Source organism: Seriola aureovittata, chromosome 1 (assembly GCF_021018895.1).
Source record: "Seriola aureovittata isolate HTS-2021-v1 ecotype China chromosome 1, ASM2101889v1, whole genome shotgun sequence".
NCBI classification, from domain to species: Eukaryota; Metazoa; Chordata; class Actinopteri; order Carangiformes; family Carangidae; genus Seriola; species Seriola aureovittata.
In genome coordinates this window covers 8,484,945-8,498,522 of record NC_079364.1, presented here as the reverse complement: position 1 = coordinate 8,498,522, position 13,578 = coordinate 8,484,945, and the positions used below count along the sequence as shown (strand labels likewise).

The window sequence follows — 13,578 nt, the reverse complement described above, 5'->3', positions numbered from 1 at the left end:
AAATGATCTCCGCCAGACCACATGGTTCTTTGGTTCGTGCCACTGCTGGGACAGCTAATAGCACGCTTGTTTCCATCCAGCGGCTAAGCTGGGCAAGGGCTCTGAAGTCGTTTGGTTGAACACCAACTGAAACTGGTGACAGCACTGGCATAGGTGTAGCAAATCCAAATCCTCTGAAACCTTCTCAAAGAGAAGGTTTTAAAATGTGTCAGATAAATTGTTTCACACTCAAGTTCTTCATGCACACATTGTTTAATATTATCATCACAGGTTCTCGGCTACTACAACCGTAGAGGAATCAATCCTGAGGCCTTCCTCAATGAAATCAAGTACATTGCCAGCGACCCAGATGACAAGCACTTCTTTAATGTGACAGACGAGTCGGCACTGAAGGACATCGTGGATGCTCTTGGAGAACGCATCTTCAGTTTGGAAGGTTGTGCATGAAATTCATTTCACTTCAGCTGCTTAGAAATGTACTGCTACATTTGCATGAAAATCCTCCAACTCTATTTCGTATTGTAACTTTAACCGAAGGATGCAGTGGCTCTGTGTGGAAGGTAACAAAGGCAGGCAAACTAAAATAACCACAAACAGAGATTAGCTAATTAGTCTATTAGTCATTTTACATAAACCTTACCTGCAACCATTTTTATAATCAGTTAATTTATTTATCAAAATGGTATCCCACCTCTTCTCTTTCTCTTTTTTAGCTTTGCAAATTGAATACATTTGGGGTATAAGCCATTTGAAAATGCCACCTTGGGCTCTGGGATATAGTGATGGACATTTCATAGGCTAAATGATGATTCAGATTAAAAGATGAAAATACATTTTTTGTTGTTGCCCTACAACTGAGCCCTCTACAATTAGGGCTGAAAATATCTCTTAAATCTCCTAAATGTGAAATGACTTCAATGCCATTCTTCTCAGAATATGGCTGTGTTTGGAAGATTAAGTTTCTCTGCTGCAGTGGTTCAAAACTCTCAAAGACTGACTTGTTTACACAGGAACCAGTAAGAATGGGACAGCGTTTGGCCTCCAGATGTCTCAAGCTGGATTTTCCGCACACAACGTCGAGGTGAGTCTGACTTCTGCTACCACGTCGCCTCATATCATCTGTCACCATGTAAAACAACACACATTGTCTCAATTTCTGGCGCATCATAACTCCTCCCCAGAACCTGCCATTTATCACTCTCCAGTCCCCCCTGAGGTGCCTGCTGTGTGGCCCCAGAAGGTTTAGGTCATTCTGATTTAGGAGCCCCTGACAGGAGAGACGGGCCTTTTTCCACCTCAACCATGCAGTGATGGGAAATAAGACACTACTTGTTCCCCAGGGAAACGTATTAACGAGCAGCCGGGACATCGTTGAGACAGTTCTGCTTCAGCATGGGTTATTTTTCCTTCTTCCTTCCTAGAGGTTTCTGATTGAATCTGAGAGCAGATAGTTGCAGGTGTCCTGGCTTTCAGGGTGATGCAGCTGGAGGAGGAAGATAAGGCACATCTCTTCTGTACCTGCTATTCATACCAATTAATTCATTTCCATTCCTCTCTCTCTGGCTCTGTTGAGACATTTGCTGATGCAACTGCTTTGATTTTCCAGTCCCCTTTCACAGTGTGATTTGTCAAGGGAGAAATAAATATATCCCTTTTTATGATGAAAATTAAATATAAAGCAGGATTTGTAGCTGGGTGGCAGGAATGTTTGGAAATTCAGTCCTCAAGGCCAGATTCCAGAAATGCTCGACAACACCAACCTGAGTGTTGAGAGTCGGGTAACTTATTGGAAAGAATGTCGGGGCTTTAAAGGAGAAAACGGTCCTTAAAGCCCAGATGGTTTTGTTGAATGTGATATGTGCCAACTCTGAAGGCTGCTTATGTCATATACTATCCAGATGTGTCATACATCTGCATACACAGCAGTTTCTTTGTATGCTGTTTGTTTCTTTTACTGTAAACAATGCTGAAAAATAATCTCAAGGCTCCATTTGTAAAATCAAGAAACTTTAGCTCATTACCAAAATTGACTGCTGTATATTTACCATAATGCAGAATACACGTTAGTTGTTGGTTGAGCTGATTTAAAGTGTATGTATCCTCTATGCACTTGCGTATGGTTACGTATAACCACAACTCAGGATTCCTCCAGTAAAATAATGGGGTTGACGTACTAACCAAAGCAAGGCACTTGTCCATACATGCAACTGCTGCAGAAATAGGTCACTGCTTTATAAGGTTGAACTGTTTTGGGGTTTCATTCATTCGCCATGGAGACCATTTTGACCAAAACAGATAACCACATTGGCATAACGCTGCTGTCAGAGAGTGACGTAGTGCGAGCGTGGTGAGCACACAATTCCATCTTTCAGGAAGGAATGGCAGGCCTTCTGGCCAATGCTCAAACGCTGGAAAATGTGTTGTTGGCATATTGTGTAAGGCAAGAAAAAAACTGAGCTCATTATGCAGAGGAACCCAATAATTATAGTGTCAGTGATACAAAGTATGGCGAACCATGGAAGGCAAAATCCCTCCTCTGTTCCTGCTCGTGACTGCAACTAATTGCACTTGCTGGTTTGTTTGCTTTGTTGAAGGATGAGTTAAAAATACACACTGCTCAAGATACAGAAGTGGTTTGATAATAGACTTTAAGAGATTTTATTGCTGTCTTTGCGGTTTGTTATTGTGTGAAACTCTTCTCCTGTAGCTTTTGAGACTATCGAAGAAGTAGCTGTCATGATTTCATTTCCACCAGTAGTTTTTGAGCTTTCCAGAGAGAAAAGGTCTTAAATACAATATGGATCAGCAGACTTTGTTTTTCTCTCTCACTGCTTTGCATAGACATGCTCCAACTCCAGCAGTAGTAGGAGATACAGGGTGGGATCCCAGTGAGTTTCAGTGGGAGGTTTGCTGTAGCAATGGAATAGGTTAATCAGTGTAGGAATAAACATCAAAACGGGTCCTGGATAAGGAACTTGTATGATATGTGTTGTACATGTGGGTTTGAGGGTAATTTTTTAAGATGGGAAAGATTAATATTTTTAGCTCAGTGTTGGAAAAGGACTCACAATGCACAGCTGGGCAAATGAGGTTTGCAGTAAACCAAAACGGTGTACTTATTGATCAAAGAAAGAAAAGGTCCATTACGCTGACAAAGAAGAGGAAAGTGGAATTAGTCCAGTGTGTGATCTGCAAGAAGAAAATTAAAGAAAATTAGTATCATTTGAATTTTCACTACACTGAGTTTTGTGAGACAGTTTAGAGACACAAAGGATATTAAATTAGTTGATGGCGATGAATGAATCACGCTATCTGAAATGGTTGTCTAATTGGCGACTTATTACTCCATCATGGAGGTTATACTTTCACCCGTGTCTGTTTGTCTGTTGGTTTGTTTGTTGGTTTGTTGGTTTGCCAGCAGGATTATGCAAAAAGTACAGAACTGATTTGCACCAAACTTAGAGGAGGGATTGAACATGGGAAAGGGAAGAACTCGTCAAATTTTGGTGCCGATCTGGGCAAAGGGGAATGTTTTTTTTTTGTTTTGTTTTGTTTTTCATCACTTTCCCAAAAATTGCGAAATAGGGGAATTTTCTCACATTTTCATAAAGGAAAATGACAAAATCTGACGTATTAATGGTGTTGAGATCTATGACTTTGTACAGTTCTGGATCTCACAGACATGTGTAGGATTGTTCGGCCTTGGCAGAGGTATGCGCTCTACTGAGTGCCATTATAGTTTAGTGAATGTTTCCATACATTCCAGGAATAAAGCCTTGTATCAGTAAGGAGTGGATGATTACTATTGCTGTCACCTGGATTGATTTGTGAGAAGAACATTGTTATACTGTTAATATTGATGTGTATTAAAGGTGTGTTGTTGTACTGTAATTAGATTTTCTTCATATCCCTTTAAAACAATCCAAAAATGTAGAGAGAACCTCCCTCAGTGTTTGTGTTAAGAAGAAAACTCACCACAACAACACACAGACAGTGGTCCGAAATGGTGGTCAAAGAGTGTATCATCATCATCATCATATACAGAACTTACCATGCTGTGAGGATATGCAGTACAGGCAGTACAGCCATTCTGTTACCCTGCTGTGTGTATAATATATTTGTGCACCTCGTCTACAGGATGGGATTCTGGTGGGAGCTGTTGGGGCTTATGATTGGAACGGAGCAGTGCTGAAGGAAACACGGCAGGGGAAGGTGGTCCCACCTAAGTCATCCTACACACAGGAATTCCCCGAAGAGCTCAAAAACCATGGTGCCTATTTGGGTAAGTAACACCCTAAAAAAAACTGTAGAGGACAGTGTTGTTATTTTATCAATGAAGATTAAGCTTGGATACCCCCTGATCATTTGCTCCCACGCTCATCAGCCATTAGCTTCTTTGTACAGCCTCCTTTTTGGTGGAAGGATGTATGGTTGCCCTGTTAGAAGACCTGTGGTTTAGCACCAATTGTCCAAGCTGCAGCCCATCTCTATAAAGTGTACCCATTGCTCCAGAGCTTCCCATCATATCCAGCCCCATCTCGCTCCACCACCACAGAGCTCTGCTTTTACCATCAGTGGTTTGTGTCTGAGCTTATCCACCACGCTGCCAATGGAAGCCATTCTAGACTCAATAGTAATATGAGGAGGATGCATAATTTTGGACAGGCAGGGAGAAAGTTAAAGCTGGGAAAAAGGGGTTATGAAGATGAGAGATGAAGGTGGAAAAGTGTACGAGGAGTAAGTGGAATTTTTAGTGGGAAACAGTGAAATAGAAGAAATAGAAGAAGAAATCTAAGAAACCTGAGAAACCAGACCAGCCACTTCTGCGTAACTGAATGCAGCTCGCTGAGTTTTAACTCCTCAAATTACAACATTTTACAGTTTTTCCTTGAGTCATGCAAATCACTGCTACAAAAATCCTAAAGGTCAGGCCCATCAGTCTTAGCTCACTCAAACAGTGCAACAAATTGCAGTGCCTGAGATTTTTGTTGACTTTCGACAGTGTTGACAATTTGACTATCAAACAATCAGTTTACTTAATTTACAGATCATTAGAGGCAGAATTGATGTGTGTGTTTTACGTAACCAGGTTACACTGTGACGTCTGTGGTGTCAGCCAAAAATGGTCGACTACTCGTAGCAGGAGCTCCACGATTTAACCACACCGGCAAAGTCATCATCTTCACTCTGAAGAACTCGGGCAACCTCACCATCCTGCACTCCCTCAAAGGCCAGCAGGTACTGTAGCATCCAGCAGCACTTACCCTTCAACTTGATGAAAAAAGTTCATCAGCTGTACGCTTTGGAAGAACTCCACAGTGCAACAAGGAATGTCGTAAAACATTGTAATAAATCACTGTTTGCACTGCCACTGATGGAGAGCAGCTTAGTTAGTTATGAGAGGCTTTAAAGGCCTTATTTGTGCCAAGACTGGCCATGTAGCAAAACCTACAAATAACTCCTTCAAAGATCTTTGTGTAGATCTTTATGTGATTATATAATTTTCATCATAGACTTTTGTAAACGAAAAATTTGAGAATGCCACTGGAGTCTGAGTTGATTTAAGCTCATTAATAACATGCACACAGTGTCAGGGGGAGGGGTCTGCCATGGGGACATCAAAGACTGACCTTTTTGAATTCTCTGTGTAGTGGCTTTAAATATACTCAGTACATAACTTATTTACATTTACAAGCAACTCAACAACAACAATATGTAGCTAAGGCTCAATTAAGGCCAAGTCACATGGCATTTAAAAACACTATTTTCTCATGGGGCTGAAGGAAATATGTGCCCTGTTTTTTCATATGTTCAATTATGGTGAATAGAATGATATAGTACACTTCTGAGATCAAAGGGGGGAGATACTGTGAGTTATTAGCACCAGCTTGTTCTCAGGTGGTTAGCAAAGCTTAGCATTTAGCTCGCCAGGTACAGTAGTTTACCAGCTACTCATATGCTAAAAGGTTCCTGGCTAGGTACTTTAGTTAGACTGTAGACAGCTGCAGTAAGTTTTAAGAAAATACAAAAGAACATCCTCAGGGGGCATCTCTTCATGACCTTACATAATGTGCATAAAAAACGAGGATCACAGCTGGCAGTGTAGGATGCTACGTCAGCCAGATTCAGGGATAGAGCTCCTCTTTCTTCCTCCGTCTGTTTTTGACATTTTGGTTCTTCGGAAAGCGTCAGAATTATTCCAACTCATGAGCTTTGAAAATTAAACAAGATGGCCGGAAAAATTAGTATTCTTCCGTGGAAAAGGCCAATAGCCAAAAGGATTTTCATTTTGAAATTTAAGCTCAATAAAATGACTGTGCTCCCCTACTGCAGTCCAAATGACATAAACATAACAAGCCGCACTGATGGTGCGAGTTGACATAAGGACAAATTCACTTTATGTGAAGGTGTTTAAACATCCGTTACTGTTGTCATATGTATGTATATCCTATAAAATTTTAATACTGTACATCAGATCCTCTAGAAGGATGTAATCCCACTATGACATTAGTCACATGAAGTTTAAAAATGATCATCATTTCAAATGGGATGTGGCTCAGTGTGTTAATGACCACTACTCATAACTGGCAACGCTTCACAGGCTGCGAGTCTGAAGTGATCCTGCAGCAGCTTACATTGTACCTTGTCAGCAACAGCTCGTCCAGAACGGCAGATGTTTTTTTGAAGAGGACTTTCTCGATCAAACAGCTCCTGAGAAAAGAGCTTTTTATAGGCAGATGTTTCTAATCTGAAAACCAATAGATGATGTTCCATCCACTCCAGTGACTAATCCAGATTCTCTCCATAAAGCTTTCACAGTCTGAGCATCTAAGCAAAGCATCAGGACTCTGACCACTTGTTGAGACACAACACAGACCCCCATTTGCTTACAATATTTAACCTCAAGAGTCGCCGCAGATCGTCAGCAAATCATTAAACCTAAACATGTGGTTCAACAAACAACAGGGAAAGTCCAGAATTTCAGAGGTATATAGAACAAAAAGGTATTTGTTGTGTGATTTAAATGAATGATATAAATGCACTTTTCAATGCAACAGCGTAATAACCTGAATGAATTGCTTTTAAATCATTAAAACTAATAAAAGTTGTAGATCTTGGTGTGACATGCATGTTTATCTCTTTCAGATTGGCTCCTACTACGGCAGTGAGATTGCACCTCTGGATATCGATGGGGACGGTATAACTGACAACCTTTTAGTGTCAGCGCCGATGTTCTTCAGTGCAGGCATGGAGAAGGGAAAGGTCTACATCTACAGAGTGACAGAACTGGTAGGTATAAACTCAACAAACTTAAACCAATGCACAAAGGCTGGCCACATACAGGTACTAATCAACCTTGGAGCAAGCGACCCACTACACAGAACTGGGTCAACACCTGTTCAAACTCCAGACCTTCCCAGTAAATTCTAACACACCTCACCAGAAGTGTCCGGTAACACACACTGAACCAGACTGTTGCATTCCAGCTACTCATTTAACACACTGACATGCTGCAGCCAGACATTTGACACATGACCATGTCCAGAATAAATGTGCAGATCAAATGAGAAAACTTTGCCATGCCAGTGTGCAGACTTTACTAGAAGAGTGTAGAGTGAAGTCAGCAGGAAAGTATTCTGCCCCTTTTAAACCCATTTCCAGCGAAGCATTTGGAGGAGAGAACTTTTTTTTTTTTTTTTTAATAGAAGGAAATTTCCTGTTATTCCAGGTCTGTCTTGCTCATTGGAATAATGAATGTCTTCAGTTGTTTTGAATCCATTGAACAGGCATGGAAGAGGTATTTTAAATATCTGGTGTGGCCCAAACCACATCACAGGTGGCAGGCAGGCCAAGCTTAACAGTCAAAAACACAAACAGAGAGAAATCATTCATTTAAAAATGTCTGTCATCATCGGGACAGCAATACCACATGTTCAGGGCAATTAATAATCATAATGTGGCTGATTCAGGTGTTGCTCTAGATGCTGCACAGTGGTATTGTTATTGGAAAACTGTTCAAGTTTGGACGCGCTGGTTCAGAAATATGTCCCTGTAGTCACAGTGAATATTAAACATCCACATCCATGTGAATCTGCGGACTTGACTTTTAAAAAGAAAGTTTCTTTGGCTGTTACCTGTCCTAGCAGCATGGTTTTAGGAATGGCAATGTTAGTCAGTATCTCATCAAAAATAGAAAGATTTTTTATGTCTGTTGTGAGGCAGCACCCCGCTAAAACAGGTCTGGTCTCCATTTTCTCTTTTTTTAAATTTTTTTATTGAGAAATCTCTGTAATCATTTGATGGATTGCTGTGACACACATTTTGCATTTCAAAGCTGCTATAATCAACAGTTTTATGTCAACAACAGATCACAGGCCTGTAGTTTCCCTTAGCTCTGCGGTGCTTTATAGTGTCTTTAAGCTCATTGTTTGGGTTAACTTGCTTTGGTTTATTGCTTCGGTTCACTCTCACCACTCATATGGTGTCATTTTTGGCCACAGCGAATCAGCTGCTTTCATTGAAAACGCTCTAAAAGCCCAGTGAACACCGCCCCCCAGCACTAAACAACAGACAGACACAGTTAGCATCCAGCTGATGAACATCTGGAGTTGGTGGAGAACAAAACAGAGTTAAAAGAAGAGTGAATATCAGACTGTTGCTCTTTATCAGCTGGATGTGTACAGTATAGGCAACCGTTTTTCAGTATGCTTGTCATATCAACTTGCCTAATGACAATATGTTGTCTTCACAATTTGTTTCTGCTGCCCCCAAGTGTGCAAAAAAAATGAGTCATTGTTTACCATTGTCATTGTGAGCAGGTTATTATTCTGATGCTAGCATTTAAGTCAAAGCACCACTGAGCCTCCAGCTTCACAGAGCTGCTAGAGTAGCTGTAGACCCTTGCCTTGTTTATCTACCATAGATATTTTCCCTGTTTCCTCATTCTCAGAAGAATGTCTTGCCTTATCAGAAATAAATGGATGGTAAAGCTGTGATGCAGTCAGAGTAATGATGAAAATGATTGTAAGTACAGGATAAGTACAGATAATCACCGAGAAGCTCATACTGAGCTGCCTTTTCATCGAGTGCTCTGACCAAAATTTAAAGGATAATAACTACAAATTTAAAGCGAAATAAAGTTGCGTAAAGTCTGGCAGCTGGTCAAAAATGAAATTCCATTTACGGTCTAGCACATACAGAAGTTGCGCTTTTCCCTCACACATGAGCCACTGCAGACTAGTCATGACCCTTCATGGCCTCCACACGAACCATGTGTTTCAAATTTAAACAGAGCTGACTATATTTTTTCCCCATCTCTCTATCAGTCTCCCTCTTTGTCACACACGCACACATCAGGTAGCTGAGAAGTCAAAGCTACCCTCCTAAATTAACCCCCCTCCCATTTATTCAACTGAAAAAACAAGTGATCTCATGTTTCGTCTGCCGACCTTAAATTACATTATGGACCAGGATGCCAAGTGGAGCAATGATATGCATGACTACTGATGGACGCTAGTATTTGGCTCCATTTTGTCAGACTGTTTTCCAGTCGGGTAGTTGCTTTCAAAGAAATGGATCTTTTCCATCTGATTTAACACTCGCTAAGAATAGAACTTCAAATAAATATACTAAAGCTATATGGCATCCTTTAGTTCTTTTATGACCTGGAGGTAAAATTCCTCACTTCTCTGTCGCCAGATGTTTAAGATATTTTAGTTCAAAAAGGCAGAATTAAAGGATTATGTGGAAAACACAGAAGCCGATCCAAACTTTATCTTCTGTTTGATTAGAGAAAAGATTTCAAAAAGTTGCGTTTGTTGCTTTTTCCTGTATAAAATACATCATGAGATAACTGAAAAAACAAACCTAACAGGGTGGAGGACAGATATGACAACAGTCTCTTCCTTTGTCTAAATAATGAGATGTCTAAATAAAATTAATGGCGGATAATTTTACAAACAGATAAGTGCTTTGACCGGACAACTGAGCTGAACTAGGAATGATATAAAGTAGGACTGGCTTAGACTAACACACATTATTTATACGATATGAACAACATGTGAATACTGTAAAGGCTTTGTATGCTGTCCAAGCACGTGCATGTCATGTTTTGTTTGTAGCACTAACTTATGATTATATGAACTTATATGAACTTCCCCCTAAAGCTAATGTATTTATCAACATAAAATACCAGAGTGTGTTGTCACAAATTCTTTTGAACTGTCCCTTGAGGGGCAGTTGCCTTGAGATATTCATGAAGTGAGATCCAAAGGAAAAACAAATACATTCTGACGGCAGCAAGACAAGGATGATTTGTATGACATGTAAAGAATTTATCAAGTACATTTACACGCTTTATGATATGACTAAAAAGATAACAGATTATGTGGTCGTTATGTTTCCCTTCATCCCTCAGAATCGTTTCATCCTTGAAGGAGCGTTGGAAATCCACAATGGTGGCCAGAACGCCCGCTTCGGCTCATCGCTCGCTCCTGTCCCTGACCTAAACGGCGATGGCTTCAATGACTTGGTGGTGGGCGCCCCGCTGGAAGACGACCACAAAGGAGCCATTTACGTTTTCTTTAGTCAGCACAACAGAATAATACGCAAGTACAAACAGGTAGGAGGTGTGCAAAAAAATACAGTTAAAATGTAAATGCATGTGTTTTCCTCCTGACTATAATCGCACATGCAGTACAAGTTACTGCCAATCACCTTCCAAAGCATGGCATATGTTTTTCATTTGATTTACCACCTTCTAGGCAGCCACTGATTTATGATCATTTCAGTATGGTAAAAAAAAAAAAAAGAAAGAAAGAACAAACTACAACTTGTGTCACTCTATACTTGTGACAGCTCTTTACCCAGATGTGTGAGGCCTTACTTGCTTGAAAATGAAGGCTCAGGTCAGTCACAAGCAACCCGTCAGTGAGGGCAGACAGAACTAGTGAAGGGCAAGAACAGGGCTAAGGAGCACAAGAGAGGATCTAACAAAAGACTCCGTGAAAAGGTGCTGGTGTATATACTGAGTGACTGATGATGGACAGGTGGACAACAACAGGCTCTGCACTGACAGAAGAGGTTAGTTAGATTTAAACAGACACGGGTAGCTGCAATTAACATATTGAGCCAATGGCATGCTTCAAAGAATGGTTGGTAATAATCTACAATGTGTGATTTGTACTAAGTGAGCTAAAACATACAAAAACCACACACCACACAAACCCTAGAAAAGAGGAAAAAACATTTGTTGTGAATATTAACTTGAGATAATGTTGTACATAGAACTTCTAATCTCTTTTTGGCTCCGTGGCAATGGAAAGTGTAATGGCCCTACATGGCCCTACGCTTAGGGAATAGCCTTATAGTTTAAGAAGTACTGAAATACTTTTGGAGTGATGAAGTAATTTTTATTATCCTTGACTAAGTCATTTTGAATGTACAGTGTCTATTTACTATTATGGCTTTAAATGTGATTATTGTATTTCCCAAGAACTGCACGGTTTAATTGCACATGTGGCTGCTCTAACAACAAGACTGTAAACTGCGGTTGTTGTCAATATGGTGTTTTTTCCTCTTCCTGTTTCTCAGAGGATAGCAGCAGCAGATTTAGCCCCTGGCCTGCAGTACTTTGGCCGCAGTATCCATGGCACAATGGACATGAACGATGATGGTTTAGTGGACCTGGCAGTAGGGTCCCTTGGTGCAGCTGTTCTCCTTTGGTTAGTATTTCACCCAGCAAATAATACTGCTGTCAGTACAAGGTGGGCTCAACTCTATTAAAAAATGTAACCACCACCCTGCGATTTTATTTTGTTTTATGTATGCCTTTAGGAAGAATCATATTTTCAGGAATAGTCTAGAGTCTCACATGTTATGTTGGCTTCATCTGTAACAGTTTCATGCCCTCACAGGTCACAGAGTGTCATCCGGATATATGCCACTGTTCGGTTTGAGCCCAGCAAGATTAACATCTTTGTGAAGGACTGTCAGAGAGGTGGCAAAGACGTGACCTGTATGTCAGCCATTGTATGTTTCAACATCACTGCCAGGACAGCCATTCTTCCCACACAGGAAATTGGTAAGCCAGCAAAAATAATCCACTGCTGCGCAAGCACACGGAAGTTTCCCAGTTCCTCCCCTTGTCTGATGTTTTTGGTATCTTCCCTCGGTTAACAAAACCCCTTTTGACCGCTTAGTAAAGCTGAGCCTTTTATTTATTGTACAACCTATCAGATCTATAGAGAAAATATGTTTTTTCTTAAATGGAGACCGCTCAATCATGTTTAGTTTCTGAGACAAAAAGATGCTCGCACTACCAGCTGTATTGTCAAACCTCTGGAGACTGTCAAACCTTTAACAGACCATTTCCACCAATACGCTCGAGCAGAGAAATTTATATTTTGGATCTGTAGTTGCAACATAGCTCAGCTGTTGTTTGGACTTTGATACACGACAGGATGAAACATGGCTGGTTTCAAGTGAGAAAAGGCATTGGACCATATGAATATACTGTATATCCTTCATGTTCCGGGTCCAGCAGACTTTTCACCATGTGGCTTCCCGTAAAAGCTGATGGTGATGGCTCCTTCCATTGAGAGTGGCGCCAAGGCAGAATGTGCCTTTACTAGCAGTAAGAGATTCTGATCTCGCTGCTGTTTCTCTGCCAAAGCTAATGCTGCTGCGTCCAACGCTGGTATATCTGAACCACGCTGGTGGTGTCAGATGTTGGAATGCATCTACAAGTTTATATCTCTTGTTTTATTCCAGAGGTGTTTCTGACTGCTGGGTGGCAGAGACAGCAGATAGGTAGCCCACCCGCAAATAAATGCAAGGTTACTCTGCTCACAATTTGTTTTAAGAGATATCGTGGCAGGGTCCAGTTTCACACAGTGTTTCAGGGGGGAGGAAGCAGAAGTGCGGGGGAGCGTGTTCTGAGTTAACCTCCTGACCCTCCGACATCTTTATCAAATCTATGGGATGTGTCAAAACAGAGTAGAGGAAGAACAGAGGGCGTTATCTTGTCTCCTATGGTTGCATACACGTTTGTAAACACGTTTATTTAATTTTCTCTCGTTGTCGTGTCTGGCTGGTAATGCGTGGCAGATGTGCTGGTGTTTTCAAGTTCGCAGTGGTCTGTTGCATAAAATGGAACTTTTTCTCATTCAAGTAAATCTTATTTATGCAGATATCTTCATACAATATTTGAGAGTGGTGTCTGTAAACAAAGAGACTCAACGAGCTACTTTTCAGATGTTCTCAAGAGGTGCTGTGCAGCCCCATAACTCTTCAAACGGGAAAAGTTCAAGTGAGAACTTGAACACAGGAAAAAGTCATTTGTAATTTTTTAGTTTCTCTCATCAAGAGAGGAAAATGTTTTTATATTAGTTGATAATGATCCTTGTGATGTGGTGAAAAGTGGATAAAAGCTTCCAGTTCAGTTTCCATTATCTGCCCAGATCTTTCTCCAGCTCTCTAATTCTCTACTTGACCCCCAACACAAGACATGCACAAGTTCAGCCTTAGTGGATTTTTTCTCATGCCATGAAAACAAGATGCAATAAATGGAAAGCCTTT

At 40.8% G+C, this 13,578-nt stretch overlaps 1 protein-coding gene across 2 annotated transcripts in view; it reads left to right on the top strand.

Moving 5' to 3' along the window:
• The window catches only part of itga11a (integrin, alpha 11a), a 48,222-nt gene that overhangs the window by 22,418 nt on the left and 12,226 nt on the right, over window positions 1–13,578 (top strand). For both annotated transcript variants that reach the window (XM_056382667.1, XM_056382658.1), the window contains exons 9-16: window positions 271–436; window positions 1,011–1,081; window positions 4,138–4,282; window positions 5,090–5,238; window positions 7,147–7,290; window positions 10,418–10,621; window positions 11,593–11,723; window positions 11,916–12,082. In XM_056382667.1, coding sequence (XP_056238642.1) covers window positions 271–436; window positions 1,011–1,081; window positions 4,138–4,282; window positions 5,090–5,238; window positions 7,147–7,290; window positions 10,418–10,621; window positions 11,593–11,723; window positions 11,916–12,082 — 1,177 coding nt within the window. The remainder of the gene's footprint in view (window positions 1–270; window positions 437–1,010; window positions 1,082–4,137; window positions 4,283–5,089; window positions 5,239–7,146; window positions 7,291–10,417; window positions 10,622–11,592; window positions 11,724–11,915; window positions 12,083–13,578) is intronic.